This window comes from Trichechus manatus, unplaced genomic scaffold (genome assembly GCF_000243295.1).
Source record: "Trichechus manatus latirostris isolate Lorelei unplaced genomic scaffold, TriManLat1.0 scaffold00008, whole genome shotgun sequence".
Classification (NCBI taxonomy): Eukaryota; Metazoa; Chordata; class Mammalia; order Sirenia; family Trichechidae; genus Trichechus; species Trichechus manatus.
The window spans coordinates 30423002-30443713 of record NW_004443944.1 but is presented as its reverse complement, the minus strand read 5'-3'; the positions used below and the strand labels follow the sequence as shown (position 1 = coordinate 30443713).

Genomic DNA, 20712 nt, shown 5'->3' with positions numbered 1-20712 from the left:
TCTCAAAGACTGTCCCCCCTCAAAAAAAAAATTTTTTTTTAAGGCAAAGCACAAATTAATATACCATGCCCAGACAATAGTAACTAAGGAATCCCACCTCCTCCTTTACCCACGGAGGTGATTCTTGACCCATCCATAGATCAGCACCATTATGTGAGAGATCTAACAACAGCAAGACATCAGAGAATACATGTAGCATGATTCCATTCATAGGAACTTAAAGACAAAGCTAATCTTCAGGTATTCCTCACCATCTGAAACCTCACAAATATTCACTATAATAACTTACAGAAACTTACCCAGAGTTATCTGAATCAGAAGCTTTCCATCACTGAGTCTGCGTGTGTGCACGCGAGATGGCATATAACACAAGAGTGAGATGTAGTCATGTACCAGCTGTTCTCCAGACAGGATTGCAAGTCTTGCTGGTGTCGTTTAAACATTTATGTGCATTCCCACTACTCATTTTTGTCGGCCTTTGTGACCATAGGGTGACCATATGTACTGATTTGCCTGGGACAGTCCCAGTTTATGCCTGTTATCCTGTCATAATTCTTAGTAGCACCTCTCTCTCTCTCTCAAAAATGAGAACTATTTGGATGATAAACACTCTAGGTTTAGCTCTTCATGGCTTCCAATATTTTCTTATATTTATTTCTTTTTTTTTTTCCTCTTCTAGTACATGTCCATTGCAGCGTAGAAGAAAAGCATAATTCATATCTAAATAAGAGTTGTATTCAAAATGTGGATGAAAACAAATCCAAAAACTGTTCTGTTAATAGCCTAGGATGATATAAGTTACTCGTGCCAGGTTGTATTGAGCACTGTTTGCTTTGTCAAGAAAGTCAGCTAAACTAAGCAGTGTATGCTTAGAAACATACCATATTTTTATGCTAATAATGCTCACCGTCTACATTTCTTCTACTTACCGTCGAGGTAAGTGCTGCTATGCCAATTTTTTTTTTTTTTTACATGTTACTGTAAAAAAAAATTAGCATAGTGCACTTCAGAAAATACATGGGTGGGGGAGTGGCTGGCAAAGAAACATAGATGATATGCATTATTTGTGTAAAAATATGGTAGTTGTGTATTCTGGCTTGAGTTCCTTATCTCTTCTTAGATCAGTAACAGTTTGCAGACCAGCACTTCGAGTAGCACATTCCTGTTCTTGGGCATAGCACACAAACATACTAACGTGTTTTAAGTAATTAAGTAATTCATGTTTTTAATGTTTTAGGTTATGCAGAAACCCTTGGCGGATTGTTATTTAAGTATTTAAGAGTGTCACAGTGATTTAGGGGAAAATTAGAGGCTTTGAATAGGCATTATTACTTTTCTCATTTAAAATAATGGAATGCAAGTTCCTTCATCTGAAAATTAGTGATCTGCAGTATTTTCAGGAAAAAATTTTGTTCCTGATTCATTTTGATATTTTATTTAGGGATGCTAAAGTGCTAAAACCATAAAGGAAAGCAAGAGAATAGTTATCACCGAAGTCAGGAGGGTGGTTTCCTCTGGGGGAGGGGAATATGGATTATATAGAGTGCAGAATGAGTTCCAATCGTCTATTGACTGTTCTCTGGACAGGAGGGCAAGTCTTGGTAGCATCACTAGTCACCTCTTGGGAATTCTAGAAGGGCTGATGGTTGTTTACTATAGAGCTTTTCATTAAATAGTAGATTAACTTTTTATGAACTCGAAGCCATTTAATATTTTGCAGTTGAAGTTAAAAAAAGAAAGAAACTGACTCAGCTATTAGTATTTCCCAGTTTTTCTTGGTATTAAGAGCCAACCTGGGTGTTTATTACACGTTAACATTCTAGGCCCTTCCCTGGAAATGCTCATTCAGGGATCCGTGAATCTGAATGTTTATGTTTGATGAGTCCCATAATCAGGCAAGTTTGGGAAACTGCCTATGTTAAAGCCCACAGTAGACACGCCCCATCCGCAGTCACAGGATTCTACACAACTTTTTAGTGGCATGCGTTAGCTAGTGGTCAAGGATGACCAGATTCTAAAGGTAAACCTCTTATGTCTAAGGTACAGACCTAATCAAAAGAAACAGAAACAAGAGTTAGCAACGGCTTTTCAGGAAAAGTAAATATCAAAAAATGCATCATTATTATTCCTGGAGAGAAAAACAATCCATCCAACCCATATATGCAGATAATATGAGTTCAGAAAGAGTGCACAGAAAAAACAAAATGAAAAGTCATCGAAATAATTTTAAAAATTACCCAGAACTGAATGACAGTGTTGTGAGTTGAAACAGTCCACCAAGTGAACAATACAGTGGAAGAAACAGACTTATCAATTAGCATCATTAAAAAAGACAATGGAGCAGTACTCTCTAATTCTCAAGGAAATTTCTTTTTAATCTAGAATTCTATTCCCAACTAAACCATTAAGTGCTAGACTAATGACTTACAAATTTTCAAAAATGCACCATCCCACCCCCGTGTACCCTTTATCATGATGTCTATTGGAGAATGCATGGAGGTAAACCAGAAATTGGAGAGAGATGGAATTGATGAGACAGGAGCCAACATGAAAAAGGAAGGGAATAAGAGGAGAGTCCCAAGGCAACAGTGATGCAGCAAGCCTAGAGGGCATCTAGTTCAGACTAGAGTAGCCCAAATGGCTGCCAGAGATTTCTTCAGGAAAATGAAATTTAGAAAATATATACACACAGAAGGAAAATTTGAGATTGAATCAGAAATAATTAACACCAGAAACTTAGAACATGAATGAACAGCAGTTAAATTAAGAAAAAAACAAAAATGTATTCTGTAAGATGATAAGATTCATAGAATATGAACTATGTGATTCAGCGGTGATTAGCATTTAGTTAAGAGGAATGTAAATGTTGACTATTGAGTTAACTGAGTTAGAGTATATATCTGTTGGGAGGATGGAAAGGGAAGGAATGTGTGTGACGGGAAGGAAGGGTAAAAGAGAACGAAATTTATTCCTACCTTAACAGCAGGTCAGTAGATAATGCCCACAACTGAAAAATTGAAATGTAGCAATACCAAAGGAACCAGCTAAAACTGAAAATGATTGCCTCTGGAGTGAGGAAACTAGGGTAGTGTTCTACTGTTTTCCTAACATATAGACTGTCTGCCCACATACATTGATTAAAAAAAAGCACGTCTCTTTCATGATCTAATTTATGCTCAAGTGAGAGCCACCAGTAGTGCCATAAACCTGAAAGTAAAATTTCTTATGAAATTTCTTGTGAAAGTAGTTCGTTCTGTTAAACATGCCAATATTCTCACCAAACTGATCAGAATACATTTCAGACTAGCACTGTTCCTATAATTGAACTTTTAGTAATTTAATAAAATTTATTAAATACTTTTTTTTTTTACTATGTTTGCTAAAAAAATCCCAGTTTTGAAAATACAAAATACATGCTTTACTATTGCTACAATCAAAAAAAGTATATGACCTACAGAGAAATGATGCTTCTAAGTAGTGTGGTTTGCAAGGCCTCAACTGAATTCTGTGTTCTAAGCTAGGCCCTTTTCTTCAGGTTTCTCAATCCTGGATGCCCATTAGAATATACCTGGGGACCTCTGGAAAAATCTTGATGCCCTGACCCCACCTCCAGATATTCTGATTTAATTGGTCTGAAATGGTACCTGAGCTCCCAAAATTGAGAACCGTTACTTTGTGTACATTATCGTTTAATTCATTATCACTTAACCTTGTGAGGCTATCTTTCTGGTTTTTTTTAGTAGTAAAACTGCATGGCTTATTGTGGAAGCCACAAAAACATAAAGAATAGTCCATAATCCTGAACAATTCTGAAATGTAGCTGAAAATACTACAATTTTATGTTATTTCCTAAACATGTTCTGATGTCGTTGACGATTTCATAAACAAAATTTTAATGGCTATATGATATTCTACCATCTAAATATACTCTTAATTTCCTTAAGCCATTCCAGTTGTTGAACATGTAAGTTTTTGTTTGTTTTTGTTTTTCAGTGAGTAATACACTATTTAAAATCTTTATATGTAAGGCTTTGTCAAATATCCCGCATTTTTCCCTTAGAATATATTATTAGTCATAAAATTTCTAGATCATGGAATATAGAGATTTTTGTTCATTTGATCTTGGTTTGTTTTGATGGATAGAAAGCTAATATTTATGGGGTCAAAGCTATCATTTTCCTTTATGGTTTGTTTTTTGACCTTGATTCCCACCACAAGGCACAGTAAATTTGCGTCTATATTATATTTAAGTTTTGTATTTTCTGGCTGCTAGCAGTCTAACTGTAATTTCTCCAGATAGTTTAAATTGTCTTACCATCAATTAGTGATAACAACTTTATTGCAATGACGTAATTACCATATACTAAATTGTGTTAAATACTTTGGTCTGTTTCCTTCATTAGCCTTCTTAACTATATTAGTTTCTATCACTTCTAATAATAATAGCTTATTTGGGTGCTTGCTGTGTTCCAACCAGTGCTAAGCCCTTTACATGTGAGAAATGGGAGCTACTATTCTTTTACAGATTGCAAAACTGAGGCGTAAATAAATTAACAATTTAGCCAAGTTGGTCATATAGCTAGAAAGTTAAGATTCAAAGTATAGCATTCTAATTTCAGAACCAGCACACACTCTTAGCAGTTATACTATACTGCTTCCAATAGGCTATCAAACTTTTAATTATTACGGCTTTTAATATTTGGTAATATTAGATCTGCTTCATTTTCTTGGGTATTTTAATTTGTTCTTTAAGTCGTTTTTAAATTATTTTATGAAAAAGGATCAAGCAGTACAGAAACATAAACTAAATTATGAGAATCTTGCATGCCCCCCTACACACACTTTTTTTATCTTGCTCTCCTGGGCTCACTTATTAGTGTATGTTCTTGTAGAGTTTCCCTATGTACATATTTAAAGGTGTTTTTCCAGTTTTTTATTCTGAAATTGTTTAAGCACAATGAATACTCAATGTACCTGTCACCTAATTTCTTTAAGATTTGCCACATTTGCTTTATAAATGGGTGGGCAAGTGGGTTCGTTTATAGGTAAATAGATATAATTTCCCCCAAACCATATGACCAAACCAAAAACCAAACCCACTGCCATCGAGTCCATTCTGACTCATAGCGACACTATGAGTAGAACTGCCCCATAGGGTTTCCAGGGCTGTAAATCTTTACGGAAGGAGACTGCTATATCTTTCCCCTGTGGAGCTGCTGGTGGATTCAAACCGCTAACCTTTAGGTTAGCAGCCAAGCTCTTTTAACCACTGTGCCGCCAGGGCTCCAGCCATCATGACACTCATTTTTAAAACCTCCAGCCAGTTTCTCTTAAGAACTAGGACATTCTCCTATATAACCACAGTTCTGTTAGTTCACTCAAGAAATTGCATATTGCTAAAACAATTTAGCTAACATATAGTTCATGTTCAATTTCCCCAGTTCTCCTCATGTGTTTTTTTTTTTTTTGTAACAGGTTTTTTGAGATAGAATTTACCTATTTAAACAGTACATTTAATGGTTTCTAGTATATTCATAAAATTGTGTAGCCATCTCTACAGTCAATTTTAGAATATTTTCATTACCCTAAAAGGAAACCCCAGACCCTTTAGCAGCCATCCTGGCTTTTTCACACACACACCAGCCCCCTAGGCAACCACTAATCTACTTTCTGTCTGTATGTATTTGTCTGTTCCAAAATGGAATCATACAATATGTGGTCTTTTGTGATTCGTTTCTGTCACTTGGCATAATGTTTTCAAGGTTCATCCTTGTTGTAGCATGTATCAGTTGTTGCTGAATAATAGTCCCTAGGTGGCACAAATGGTTAAGTGCTTGCCTAATACAAAAGTTGGTGGTTTGCACCCAGCCAGATGTGCCTCGGAAGAAAGGCCCGGCTGTCTGCTTCCGAAAGGTCACAGCCTGGAAAATCCCATGGAGCAGTTCTACTCTGCACACATGCGGTTGCCATGAGTCAGAATCAACTCAACAGCAACTGGTTTTTACTGGTTTTATGGATATGCCACATTTTATTTATCCATTTATCAACTGGCAGACATTTGACTTGTTTCCACTTTTAGGCTATTATAAATAATGCTGTTATAAACATCCATTTGCAAGTTTTTTGTGTAGACATAATGCTTTTAGCAGGGCTTCAAACTGGTTGTGCCCAGTTCCTTCATGGCTAGCAAAGTGAAACCCGAACAGGGCCCAAATTTTTAAAATGCGGAACAGGGAAAACTACCAGTCGAAGCCCTGCTAGAAACTTAATCTCCCTCTTAAAATTGAACAAGGGCAGTGTGCACATTGCATAGCAACCAAATTTCTTGACCCGCAGAGTCGGAAGCTGTGGTGCCCCGCTCAGATGGAGGCCCACTGCTCTGCTTTGAATGTGTGTTGCTCTCAACAGTCCTGCCATTAATCCAATCTCCTGCATCAGCCTCCTGAGAAAGGGCTCACTGTGCTTCTTCTGAGTCTCCCATTCCAGGGCTTTGACCCGTAGTTTCTCCCGTTCCACTTATTGTTCCACTTCACCCAATTTTTTAAAATTCAGGTCTGTTCCAACTTCGCTTCATTGGCCGTGACTGAACCAGCTCGAAGCCCCGGTTTTCATTTCTCTTGGATATATATCTTCCAGTAGAATTGCTGGGTCAGATGGTAACTCTGTTTTTAACGTTTTGAGGAACAAAAAGCAGCTGCACCATTTTACATTCCTACCAGCAGTGTATGAGGGTACCAATTTCTTCATATACGCACCAGCACTTAGTTATTATCTGTCTTTTTGATTATAGCTATCTTAGTGGGTCGCTATGAGTCGGAATCAACTCCAGTGGGTTTTTTGTTTTGTTCTGTTTTTTTTTATCTTAGTGAGTATGAAGTGGTATCTCATTGTGGTTTTGATTTGCACTTCCCTGATAGCTGATCATTTTGAGCATCTTTTCATGTGCTTATTGATCATTTACTGTGTATCTGTTTTAGAGCTGTTTCTTCAGATCCTTTGCCTGTTTATATATTGTGGTATTTATCTTTCTATTTTCAGTTGTAAGAGTTCTTTATGCATTCTGAATGGTAAACCCTTATCAGATATATTATTTGTAAATAGTTTCTCCCATTCTTTGGGTTGTCTTCACTTCTTTGATTGTATCCTTTGAAGCACAAGAGTTTTTAATATTGATGAAGTTTAATTTATCTGTTTTTTCTTTTGTCATTTACGCTTTTGGTTATGTCTAAGAAACCATTAACTAATCAAAGGTCATGAAGATTTTTGCTCATTTTTTTTCTAAGAGTTTAGTAATTTCAGCTCTTATATCTAGGTCTTTGATCCATTTTGAGTTAATTTTTATATATGATGTGAGGTAGGGGTCCAGTTTCATTCTTTTGCATGTGAATATCCAGTTGTTCCAGCACCATTTGTTAAAAAGACTATTCTTTCCCACGTGAACTTATCGCTCATAATGTTTTTATAATTTTCTTTCTTGCCAATCTAGGATCCAGTCAAGGATCATGCATTTCATTTAGTTGTCATGTCTTTTTATGTCTTTAGTCTACTTTAATCTACAATCGTGTCCTACATTTTTTTGTCTTACTGACATTTTTGAAGAGTCAGGGTTAGTTTTGTATTAAAGAGAATTTTTAAATATAGTTTAATGTAAACAGTATTATTCTTAAATATGTCTGGTAACTTGCTTTTTTCACTCAACAATAGATAATGGATATATCAGTTCATGTTGATCTGGGGCTTGACATTTTGATGCTTGCTTCTTGTCTTGAAATCATCTTTTTCCACTGAGGAAAGAGACAGGCACCACAATAGGCTACTGTCTTAATCAGAGTAGGCTTCAGGACTCAAGGTTCAAAAAGCATCAGCCCTCTCTTCTCAGCATCCTTGATGAGCATTTTTGATACATACGACTTCTAAGAGGGATGAGACCTCTCTAGAAGAGAGAAAATTTGACAGACTCTCAATCCACTAGGAACTGGACAATACTGTGTCACTGGCTGAGGCACAGAATTTTTGTTCAACATGTGGCATAATTTTGTCCTTTCAGGTATCTCAGTGTCTCCAAACTGAGGTATTAAGAGTAGGCAAAGGGGAGAGGCTTTTTTTTCTTGGTATGGTCTGAATCAGTTAATTATTTTCTTAATACTAAGCTAGAAGTCCTGAAATCATATGCTGTCCTCCTTAAGACCTGAGGTTTCCTGATCTCAACCACTGCAATGAGAAAAATGGCTGAAATCATTCATGGACTGTCCAATTATGCATCTAGCCCTTCCTTACAGCCCAATTCCAAGTTGAGTAGCTCTACTCCTGGCTATTCACTCTAGTGCTTGACTCTTAGGATCTCATCCAAGTTTGGAAGTTTTGTTTCAATAAGACACCAAATCTTAAGTCTTGCTAGATATGGGCACTGGGTTAGTCTCCCAGAAGACATACGTTTGACTTCCCACACTTGAGAGAGAAGATAACTATCTCTTAACACAATTAAATGTTCATTCAATTGTGCACACGCAGAACTTGTACATAGACCAAGAGGCAGTCATTCAAACAGAACAGGGGAATACTACATGGTTTAAAATCAGAAAAGGTGTGTGTCAGGGTTTTATCCTTTCATCGTACTTATTTAATCTGTATGCTGAGCAAATAATACGAGAAGTTGGACTATATGAAGAAGAACGCAACATCAGGATTGGAGGAAGCCTAATTAACAGCCCACGATATGCAGATAATAACAGCCTTGCTTACTGAAAGCAAAGAGGACTTGAAGCACTTACTGATGAAGACCAAAGACTACAGCCTTCAGTATGAATTATAGCTCAACATAAAAAAACCAAAAATGCTCATAACTGGACCAGTAAGTAACATCATGATAAATGGAGAAAAGATTGAAGTTGTCAAGGATTTCATCTTATTTGGATCCACAGTTGATGCCCATGGAAGCAGCAGTCAAGAAATCAGACAGCGTATCACATTGGGCACATCTGCTGCAAAAGACCTCTTTAAAGTATTAAAAAGTAAAGATGTCACTTTGAGGACTGAGGTGCACCTAACCCAAGCCATGGTATTTTAAATATTCTCATATGCATGTGAAAGCTGGGCAGTGAATAAGGAAGACTGAGGAAGAATTGATGCCTTTGAATTATGGTGTTGGAGAAGAATATCGAATATACCATGAACTGCCAGAAGAGCGAACAGATCTGTCTTGGAAGAAGTACAGTACGGCAGATTGCTCCTTAGAAATGAGGATGATGAGACTTCGTCTCATGTACTTTGGACATGTTATCAAGAGGGACCAGTCCCTGGAGAAGGACATTATGCTTGGCAAAGTAGACTGTCAGCAAAGAAGAGGAAGACCCTCAATGAGATGGATTGACACAGTGGCTACAACAGTGGGCTCAAACATAGCAACAGTTGTGAGGCTGGCACATGACTGAGCAGTGTTTTGTTCTGTTGTACATAAGGTCACTATGAGTTGGAACCAACTCAACAGCACCTAACAACATCTCTTAACACCATGACAGATTTAATCCATATTCAATAAGGTTCCCGGTATTACCAGCATAGAAGCCAATTGCTCTTTGTTTTCAGAGATCACAAATTGATGCTAAAAAGTGTGTTTGGTTTGGTCTCCAGAGGTTTTTTGTTTTTTTTTTTTTTAAACTTATTATTTAACACGTACAAATTGGAATATTCTGGAAAAAAATCCAAATTTCCATCTTTTCTTGTAAAATCTAAAAAATCTGGCAACTTAGCTCTAAATGATAGCACCGGACTGCCAGTTCATCTCATCTCCCCATTTGTGACCCATTTATTTGTGTTTGGTTATAGTAGTCCCTGAGACTTTAGTCTTCTTAGCGAATCAGTTGAAAATCCTAACGTCTGTCTCTTTCAGGGTTAAAAATATAAAAACAATTACTCTGACTTCCAAAAATACCATGGGAATGTCCCTGGCTTCCAGGCATGTCCTGAATAAGCTGAGAAGGCCCTTTAGGGTCAAGTGCATCTCACCTTTTACGTCTGTCAGAGAAATAAAATGCTGAGAACTTGACAGGTACACAGGATATGACCAAGGACATATTGTTGACTGACGAAAGTGAAGTGTCTGCCAAGGCTTCCCCGCCTCTCCCCACAAGTCAACAAGTGATTCTTCCATCATGTAACACTAGATGATGGCTTATATACATACTTAGATCCTTTTAAAAAAATTATTACTCTGTACAGGGTCCCTTTTGGGGTGATGAAAATGTTCTGGAACTAGATAGTGCTGATTGTTACACAACATGTGACTATTCTAAATTGTCACTTAATTGTACTTTAAAAATGGTCAAAATGGTAAATTTTGTGTATATTTTACCACAGTTTTAAAAAAGCCTAAAAATAAATTACCCTGGCACTGACATAAAATTATACTAATTAGTTTTCATAATCTTTTTAGCAGTGGAACCATTTATTATAAAATAATATATAAGATCTCTATAAACATATGCTGGTCACTCCCTACCCCTGTGCCCTTCTCAGCAACCCACTAAGGAGCCTTTTTAGGGTACATTTTGAAATGCACTGTTCCAGATCAAAGTATTTTCTTTACTACTACCTGCTTTTTAATTTTTTTTTCTTAGTTTATTTTATAAGGATTTTAAGAAACTACAAACTTCAGAGTTGCCAAGAAACAAAAGCTGTATCCCCTGACATATCTACAGAGCATATCTTGCCAGAGAGCTGTGCATGATACAGTTAAATTGGATAGAGACCCACATACACTTAAGTATCTGCATGTAGTTATATTTATATATTTTGCAAAGTACCTTAGAAATTTGTATGTGTTCATAGGAAAAAAGTTAGACATACAAATAAGTAAAGAGAAGAAAATGAAGATCACTTTTAATTTAAGTACTTTGCAATACCGCTATTATTTGATGCATATGTGTATTTTTTAAAGCTAATGAGTGTACTATTTTATAAATTGATTTTATCCTTTGTCAGAATATTTTTGGCACTAAATGAGCATAAATGTTTGCATCTTTCTCAGTGATAAATGAGAGGTCTGATAAAAATTGTTTCATAAAAATAAAGCATGCTGATTATAGACAGGTTCTGACCCTATTCGATTTCTCTCTTTCTTGCAGATTCCCAACGGGAATTCAGCAGTAGACCAGGAACAGGATATGTACCTGTGGAGTTTTGGAAAAAAACTGGTATGTATCTATCTGCTGGTAAGTTGTATATACTCTGTAATTTGTGTGAGCATGGAGCACAGATTTGGGGGAAAGGTTGGTAACTGGGTCATTTGGTTGTCTAGTAACTTCCTCCTCATAGAGCTCTAGGCCTCCTGCCTCTCCCCTCTCCAGCTTGTCCTACACATCTCCTAGACTGCCTGTCGTGCTACTTGATAGGTCAGGAATTTGGATTGGCTCCTCCTTACAGCCTATCCAAGTCCCTTTACACCATTCTACTGGATCACACAAAGGCATTAATGACATAACCAACTCTTCCATATATATATGCTTTTGTGTGATCTAGTAGAATGGTGTGAAAGGGACTCGGATATATATAGCCTGTGTCTGGGCTTATACCTTATTTCTGCCTGATCTCTTCACTAGCCAGCATCTACATACACCGTGTTCACTAAGTTAACATATTTGATAAATTCTGATCTTGGAACAGTCTTTAATCCCTCTCCTCTTCCTTTCACCTTCACTGTTCCTAGCCTAGTCAAGACTGTTTCTGGGTGGGCCTGATTTTCTACAAGAAAATGTTCTGGGTGGAGACTTGCTGTTCTGACAAGATGGAAGAATAAGCTAACCTCAGACCCCTAATATTACCCTTATCCAAATACTAGCTGCCTTTTCCTCTTGACTCTCCTTCCCAATGACAGTATTTTAGTCCAGTACAATTTATTGTTTTCTTCCTAAGATAAAACTTACTTCTACCAAAAATTAATACCTGTCATTAATAAACACTCTTTGAAGCACATCAAGACCATAATAAACAAGTGGACAAAAGATATGCTATTTGAAATATAATGCTAAACATACTGCAGAATGTTTTTCCTCACTGATAATTGGGAAAGTTCAAGATAAGCAACCCTGATAAATTAGCCCCCAGGTTCTTTAACACCCAGTTTACTGATACAATTTTACAAGACCCTGTTGGTGATAAATAATTCATCAAAAGTTCATATACTGAATGGTTAAGTGTTACCAGTATACAGTGAGTATATGCAAATTCTTCAAATCATTCCTCACCTTTCATGCTTTTGAATCCTTACTTCCAAAAGCAAGTGATTCAGACTTAAACACACAAATTGTTAAAGAGGTAGCAGTATAAAGATACTGTTTTTAGGGTACGAGAGGCAACCTTAAAAATGTCCAGATACCCACGAATGACTGTGTTAATTTATGGGATGACATCACAACAAAAGATTTTTTTACACTAACATTAATTTGGAAAACTAACAGTAAAATTAACTTGGAAAAATCTTTGCAGTGGGAAATGGGAAATTTTATGTTATCAAGAATGGAATAAAATTGTGAGAAACGAAGATAGAAATTGTTAAGGTGTATAGAGCACAAGCCCTTGGTAACTAGCATCAAACAATTACTATCAGGAAAGTTTTGAAGTTGGTGCCCCTCTTCTAGCCTCAAGGAGGGAAAGTTGTCAGACTATTGTGATTGGGAGTCACAGAGGAGTGTATTTACAAAGCAGGTTCCTGAGCTCACCCGTAGAGATTCTGGTTCAATAGCTTTTTGCAGCTCCTGAGCCTACATTTTTAATGTCCTCTACAGGTGATTTCTGATATGGATGAGCTGGGAACTGTCCTGTGTTCCCAATGTCTCCACCCACATACATGCAAAGGAGGAAAACTAACTGCTGGTCACAGTCCAATAAAATCCTCAAGGCAAACTATCGGAGGGGTGGGGGGAATGTTGCACTTAGGAACTATTTCCTCCCATTTACATTTGTCATGAAAAGAGTGAGGGGAGTGCAGGTTTTGCTTCCTTAGGGTAAGTCTGTTCTTTGATGTCTCTCTATGATTATACTAAGATGGGTTGTAGGATTCTCTGCCTTCTCATCTTGGAAGCCCAAGGTGGAGGGGGGAAAGGAACCACGCAATAAGCAATATGGGCCAAGGTTTGTCGAGGTCACTCACTTCTCTTTGTAAGAAGGGTCTGGTGACTTTGTTTATTTGGGAGGTACCTTTGGTAACTTTGGGCAGCTAGGTTGAGTCCTTGCTCTGCTACAGTGCCCACAAGGGAGTTACCCAAAGTATGATTTTCAGTTGATTTATCCTTAAACTGAGAGAGAGGATAGAATGTACCTCAGAGGGAGATTCAAATCAAAACCACAATAAGGTACCACTTCACACTCACTAGGATGGCTATCACAAACAAAAAAGAAAGGAAAACAGAAAATAACAAGTGTTGTTGATCATGTGGAGAAATTGGAACCGTCATTCATTGCTGGTAGGAATGTAAAATGCTGCAGCCACTGTCTAAAACAGTTTGGCAGTTCCTCAAAAAGTTAAGTATAGAATTAGCATATGATCCAGCAAATTTCTCTCCTAGGTAATACCCAAAAGAATTGAAAGCAGGAACTCAAACAGATACTTGCATGCCGGTGTTTATTGCAGCATTATTCACAATAGCCCTCCTATGTTCCAGTTGCTACTGCTTAAATTCAGGTCCTCTACAGAACATAGAGCCCTGTAGGAGCTTCCTATTTTCTTAAGTGGGGGGAAAAAAGGGCCAAATTCCTTAGCATGGCATGGAAGACCTTCCACAAACTCATTTCCACCTGTGCTCTCAACGAGAACACATTTTCTTGATCTTCCCCTGACCCTAGTAGAGCAGATCACTTTTCCCTGTGGAATTCTTGTCTCTTACACTGATAACATATCAGGGTATCTAAGCTACCTTTATACTTGGTCATAAACAGTTAATGACAGTATGGACTACATCTTTTTCAAGTGTGTGTCCCAACTCCACCTACATACCCAACAAATGATTACATGAACAGACAGCGAGTATAGGAATCAAAATGAATGCATGTATCATGTGTTCATCCTTGTGTATTTTTACTTATCTTGTTCTCAGCTCTGTCCCTTCATAGAAATGAAATGGGATGAGAGGGAGAAGATTTCTCGGCCAGTTGATTATACTGTCACTTTCTTCTAGAAGAAGCTGTGAATAAGGTGAAAATTCAGGCCATGTCAGAAGTACAGAAGGCCGTCGCTGAAGCAGAGCAAAAAGCCTTTGAGGTGATTGCAACAGAGAGAGCTCGAATGGAGCAAACCATAGCAGACGTCAAACGGCAGGCTGCAGAGGATGCCTTCCTCGTCATAAATGAGCAAGAGGAGTCAACGGAGGTCAGACTCTTATTAGGCCCTGGTGTCTGGGCTGGGGAAGCCGGAGTGACCAGGCCCACTGCTTGCTTCTCAGGTGTTGGGCAGTAAGACACAAACTGTCTAGTCTTGAACTAGATGAGTATAATTTTTATCTAGTACCAGAGTCTTGTTTCTTACTGTAGGGCTTTTTTTTTTTTTTCAATAACAACACTTTCCTGCTTTTTTGGTGAAAGTTTACATAGCAAATTAGGTTTGCGTTTGACAATTTCTACACAAATTGCTTAGTGACTTTTTTACAACATAACATTCTCTCTAATTGCATTCTGGTTTCTGGGTCTCTTGCATACTAGAATAGTAAGTTATTACCTTATATTCTTCTCATTAATTGATTTAAATTTTGAAAATCATCCTAAAGACAGTTTGTACAATAGCATGATAGTGAGGCCCAACATTGACTGAGTGGGTTTATTGTGTGCCAGACACTGAGCAAGGTGTGTGTAATGTCTTTTTGGTCTTCCCAGTGAGGCTGTGAGGTAGGTCCTGCTGATCCCTAGTTTACAGATGAGGAAATTCTGGTTTCGGGACTATAACCAACATAGTCCTGCAGTCCTGAGGTCAGGGTAAGGAGTAAGGAAATGCAGGGTCCTATATATAGCATTTACAAATAGGATAGTTTGTGAACTGAACTGACAGATCTGGTACACCTTCCCAGCTGTTCAAAACCCTGGGCCCAGGATTTAGTGATGCTTCTATACAGGACACTCATGTATCACGATGACTATAAAAATAAGAAAACTGAAAAGAAAAAAGTGTATGACAAAACATTGTAATAGGTCAGCAGTCCTTTTGAATTCAATGAAATTTTCCTGTAACTCTGATTTGAGTCCAGCTTTTAGGTAAACTTTAAGTCCTGAAGCAAACCTCTTCCGGTAAGTAGGTAGATCCCACCTACTGGTTGAGAGATTAGCTGTCTTTGGGACATTTCCTTGAAGTGAAAGAACTGTAATTTTATTTTTTTTCTTAAAACAAGCAACAGAAATTTTATTTTCTTACATCAGTATGATCCACCTCAATATAGCAACACCAAGCATGGCAATGTGAAGGTGAAAATGCCTAAATATCACCTGGCCATCGCAGAAGATATGGTAAAATTCCTTTTTGTAGCACTCCAACAAAGACAGAATGAATTGTGAGAAAATCCTTCAGCCCCTTCCCTTTTCTTTCCCCCTCCTACTTTAGAATTGTTTTTGAACAGCAGTGTGTCTACATACTCTTAAGCAAAGCACAAAGTGGCCTGCAGGTGAGGAGCACATCAGCACCCATGCCAGCAAACTCACTTCCCAAAACAGAAGGGATGGCGAGGCCTAGGCTTTGGGTGAGTTTGCGCTTAGACCAGAAGGGCAATTTTCATCTAGAAAATTCTGCTTGAAGTCTTAGCAGATATCCCTAGAGTTTCTCCTTCATCTTGGAGAGGTGGTTTGGTATAGGGGAAGGAGCCTCCATACTGGCAGTGTGCCCTCAGGAGTCAGTTTTCTTTGTGCAGTGGGTGTAGCTGGTCTCACCTTTATTATGAAGATAAAACTAGATCATGGTGGTGGAAGAGCTTTGAAACTGCCATGCACTGTGCAGATAGAAAGGATTCTGTTACTATGTTGTTAATTGACATATAAGCTCCTTCTCGGCCAGATCAAAGCATCTCCCCTGTAATGCCCAATGGTGTAGGGATGAAGTGAGAGGTCCCCTTATCCCCACCACAGGGATGTTCTGTTCCCAGCCTGGATTTTCAGGCAAACAGTGGCCTACCAATTGCTTGTGAAATGGGAAGTCATTTCTCCTTTGGGCCAGTTTTGCGATAAGGTCAGGGACATCTGGAGTGGGCCTCAGGGGTTTTGACAAGCCCCAGGTAATTCTGCTTCATTCAGTGCCAGGCCACACTGGGAGTAATGTTGGACTAAACTGATGGCCCATGCTTGACAAAGGAAATTCTGGAATCACATTTCTGACTTCCCTGGCCAGTAACTCAGAAGGTTTATAACCATCTTCCAATAACTTCAGAGGACTGTTTAGCTCTGTATCTGTCTCTCCAGCTTTGAGGAATGCTGATTTGAAGGGTGACTGCAACAATAAGGCTTTTGTCTTATGTCTTGGCAAAAAGCCTCACAGCTGAGTCATGGAAAAGCTAAAGAGAAAGAGAATGTGAAACTGCCCTTTCCACTCCTGGCTGCTCTGACACTAACCACATTGTTCTTGCATTTCTATGATCCTGCCCCTCTGGGAGACTGTTTATTTTTGTTTTATTGCATCTCATAAATCATGAAATAATGCTATTTGAAAAAATAATAGCAGCTAAGGTGAAAGGGCCGGTGGTTTAATACTCTGACCTCGTCCTGAGATGTTCTTGCAGACTTTACAGAGGGAGTTGGGGCCCTCCCATTCAGTTGACGGCAGCCCCATTGCCCTGTGTTTCCACTGCCCTCTTGTAGGCAACAAGTGAGTTCTTCCCCCCAAGTGGAAATATTCTGCCAAAGCATTGTTTGAAGTCAGCTTATCAGACTCCAGAGTATGAAATTCTCTGGAATAAAGTTTGCTTGAGGATCTATAAATGTAGCCTAAGAGTCCGTCTCTTCACTCCTTTGGTCCTTGTGCTGGTGTTGGCAAGTTTGAACAGCCCCTAGAGTATATTTCCTAAGGATCCTGTTGTGTTAGAAGGGAATCTGCAATCTTTTTAATGCTCTTTGAAACTAAATTTGTACATTGGGTATAGTGGAGTCAGGGGGTCTGGGTTCCATACTTTGCATAGCCGCGTAATCATTTTATAACCTCTGGTAAGTCCCTGCCCCTCAGGCCTTCAGTTTTCCCATCTGTACAATACAGAAGGTGGGCTGGTGGCCCCAAGGTCCTGTCAGTGCTCGTCAGCTGTTGTTTTCTACTTGAGAACAAGTGTCCTGGTTTCAGTGTGGGATGGTTTCTTTCCTGACGGGACTACAGCCAGCCTGGTGACTGACTTCTGCCATTCTGGAGTGGTGGGCGGGGCAGCAGGCCGGCTGCTGAAGTCCTTTTTGACACCCAGGAAAGCCCTCGTCTTGGCCTGACACCTCCGAAAGCTTGGTGGCTGCCTTCTTTATGATGCTGTTCTTCCTTCCTAGTTGATTGGGGAAAATGTAAAGTTGTCTGCTCAATTTGATTGTTTCTGCTGCTTCTTTCATGGCTGCTACTTCCCACTCTAGCCAAGCTCACTTGGCTCATGTCTTCCTCAATAGAATTAGTGCACTCCCAAATGGTGCTCTGTTCTTTCCCCCGGTGGTTTCTGCTGAACTTTAGCAATACCCGCCCTCCTTCTAGGAAAGTACAAGCAGTAAGAAAACTCCCTGACCTAGACCTCAGGGGCCCTGGATTCTGAGGTATTGCAGGTGGCTCTTGTTCACAAGCCAGAGGAATAGTCCCATGATCCCCAGCCCACCTATGATTAGCCACGTCATTAAGAGGAAAATGGGCGTAGAAGACAAAGGGTAGTCCTAGTTACCCACTCCTAGTCACCCATGCTGGCTCTCTGGCAGGCGACTTTTTTAAAAGATTGGTTATTGCCCTCCACTCCTTTAAAAGTCTTTGTTAAAACGTCAGGTATTGTTAGTAAAAACAATGCAGATCTTTTCATTGGGAGGAGCAAGGGAGAACTCGATTCTCTGTAAACATATGTAGGTGTGTGTTCTTAGAGAGCCACGCAGACCCTTGAACAGAGTTTAGTTTGGTCACTGAGGATTAAAATATGAGTCCAAAAAATGAGCCTGTGCCTTAAACAGGAGATGGGGACTGCCACCTGCTTGTGCTGGTATCATGTGAGGTATTTTCACACGCATCCCCTCATCTCACTCTTCCTGTCATCCTGCTGGCAGGTAGCTTTCCTGATTTACAGATGAAGGGAACTCAGAAAAGGGTGTGTATTTCCTACTGCTGAACAGATAGCAGTAGAGGTAGGACTCAACCACAGGGATGTGTAGCTCCAAATCCAAAGCCCGTGCTCTCCCCATACCACCCCCCATTCTGCTAGTGGTGACAGGTCTGCCCTCCACGATCCAGGCAACCCCTAATTGATGCCTGTATCTTGCAGAACTGCTGGAACTGTGGCCGCAAAGCCAGCGAAACGTGCAGTGGCTGCAATATTGCACGATATTGTGGCTCTTTCTGTCAGCACAAGGACTGGGAGCGGCACCACCGCCTCTGTGGCCAGAACCTGCACGGCCAGAGTCCTCACAGCCAGAGCCGGCCACTGCTTCCTGGAGGGAGGGGCACCTCAGCCAGGTCGGCTGACTGCAGTGTGCCAAGCCCAGCCCTGGACAAGACTTCAGCAACCACCTCACGCTCCTCAACTCCTGCCTCCGTGACAGCCATCGACACCAGTGGGCTCTGAGCCCCAGACTCCACTTAATCCTGATGACCTCTCAGCTAGACAAAACGCTTGTTGAACCGGGGGGTGGGGTGGGGGGCTGTTTGAACCAGCACAAGTAGCTGTTGGGCCATCAGCAAGAAGTGAACTTGAGGCCGGAAAACTATAAGCCTCTCTGGGCACTTGCCCCAGTTCCCCATCAGCCGTCTGTATCCTTGGTGTTACGGTAGTGCCATTCTCTGCACACAGGCAGCTGGCTTGAGCCACCTGCCCCGTGGCTTTCCTGGTTTATTCCTCTCCCAGCTGAAGCTGACGTAGCCAGCTCCTTTTCAGTGTAGACCACCAGCTCCTCTCCCTGCCTCCTTGAAGCAGCAGACTCTGATGTGCCCAGCCAGGCTGGAGGTGGCTCACCTGTGCACCGTTTCCTTCTCTATCCACTGTCCTCACGTAGCCCGGAGGCTGACAGCAGGCCGTGAAGGGAGTGCCCCCGGGCAAGGAAGGTCCCCTCTCACCCTGAACTCTTCCTCAAGCCCTCTTTCCACCCGCAGCAGATGACACTGATTGGCTTCACAGGGACTCGGGCAGGCAAAAAGCAGCATTCAGGGCTCCCTCCTCAGCCCTGCTGGTTCAGACTTAGAGTCTCAGAAACAACGGGAAAGAAGTCACCATTTCAGTAAAATCACCTTTAGTAACAAAAAATAAATAAACTTCCACCAAGTGTCACAGATCGTTTTGGACAAGACCTTGCAGATCAGCTGGCTGCTTTAGTTTGAGACCTGGTGTTTTTTTTTCCTCTCATTTGATTTTGCTTGTGCAGAAAATCATTTCCAGCGCATGGATTGGTCTGAGAATGAGACTCAATTGTGGATAGTCTGTTATTTCTGAGCATGTTGGCCAAACTAGTACCGTCACATTATTGAATGGATCATCTATTGGAAATACAGAATCTTTGTCAGCGCTTGACTGTTTGCACAGTCGTCTTGTTCTGTGTCCTTTTATCTCTCCGATGGCGCATGTCCAGATCACTGTGGATCTTCTTGTGGTCTGTTTGGTGCCTGTTGAGCTACAGTGGCCCCACAGGATGTGATGTGGTGTGTTGGCAGGACTTGCCCCACCCATCAAGGCCTAATCACATCTGAGCAACCCTCCTGGACCCGAAAGAGTTCTGCAGACCCCATAGCTTTGTGTCAGACATACTATGTCCATTTAACAGCCAACCATTGGTTACTGTTAGGCATACAATCTCAGTCCCTTCTCTTGTTTAATACCTTCCCTCTTTTGGCTGAGAAGAGTTTTTGTGAAATGTGAGAACCATTTTGGGAGAGTCTGACCAATCTGTCGTCAGGGAGTTTTCCAGCTGTTTAACTGGCACTCCTCATACCCAAGTGTGACATTGCCTAGCCCTTTCTTAAAATGTTGGGAACTGCAACACTTACTCTTCCCTGACAGTACAGGTTTTGTTGGGAACCCAAGGACCTTGATCCTCTTTCTGCCTTTGAGCCTCCAGCAGACATGCCTACGTTTCCTTAAGACATGGGATGTCTGCTGATCACCTTGAAGCAGTTGTGGAGCCTGTAAATCAGTTAGAGCAAGAAGGTATCTCCTGGTGTTCATGGGTCTCTCCTTGGCTCACTGTGCTTTCATCGGTAACACCAGTTGGATGAACACCTAGGCAGGTTTTTTTAAATCTCCAGTGGCCACAAGAGTAGCCAGGATAGCTCTGGTTTTTAATGGTTGGACTGAAGAGCCAAAACCAACAAAATAATATTTACCAGGGCTTACAATCAGTTTCCACAGTTAAGGTTTGGATTTAGTATGTGGGTCCTGGCCTGCTTTTGTGGGCTCTGGTTCCAATGACTGTTTTTCAGAGTCTTTGAAGGAGTCCACTTTGCTTGTGTGCTACCCAGAGGCCAATCTGAAAACCTGGGTGTATTACACACTGTAGTTCAGTTCTCAAATCTTCTGCTCTGTTAATTCTGGTCATTTT

The 20712-nt window shown here is 40.2% G+C and overlaps 1 protein-coding gene across 2 annotated transcripts in view; it reads left to right on the top strand.

Moving 5' to 3' along the window:
• The window catches only part of CBFA2T2 (CBFA2/RUNX1 partner transcriptional co-repressor 2), a 155514-nt gene extending 136711 nt beyond the window's left edge, over nucleotides 1-18803 (top strand). For both annotated transcript variants that reach the window (XM_023725305.1, XM_004370437.2), the window contains 3 exons: nucleotides 11124-11192; nucleotides 14172-14362; nucleotides 18450-18803. In XM_023725305.1, coding sequence (XP_023581073.1) covers nucleotides 11124-11192; nucleotides 14172-14362; nucleotides 18450-18749 — 560 coding nt within the window. In that variant the 3' untranslated portion in view covers nucleotides 18750-18803. The remainder of the gene's footprint in view (nucleotides 1-11123; nucleotides 11193-14171; nucleotides 14363-18449) is intronic.
• Nucleotides 18804-20712: the final 1909 nt, after the last annotated feature.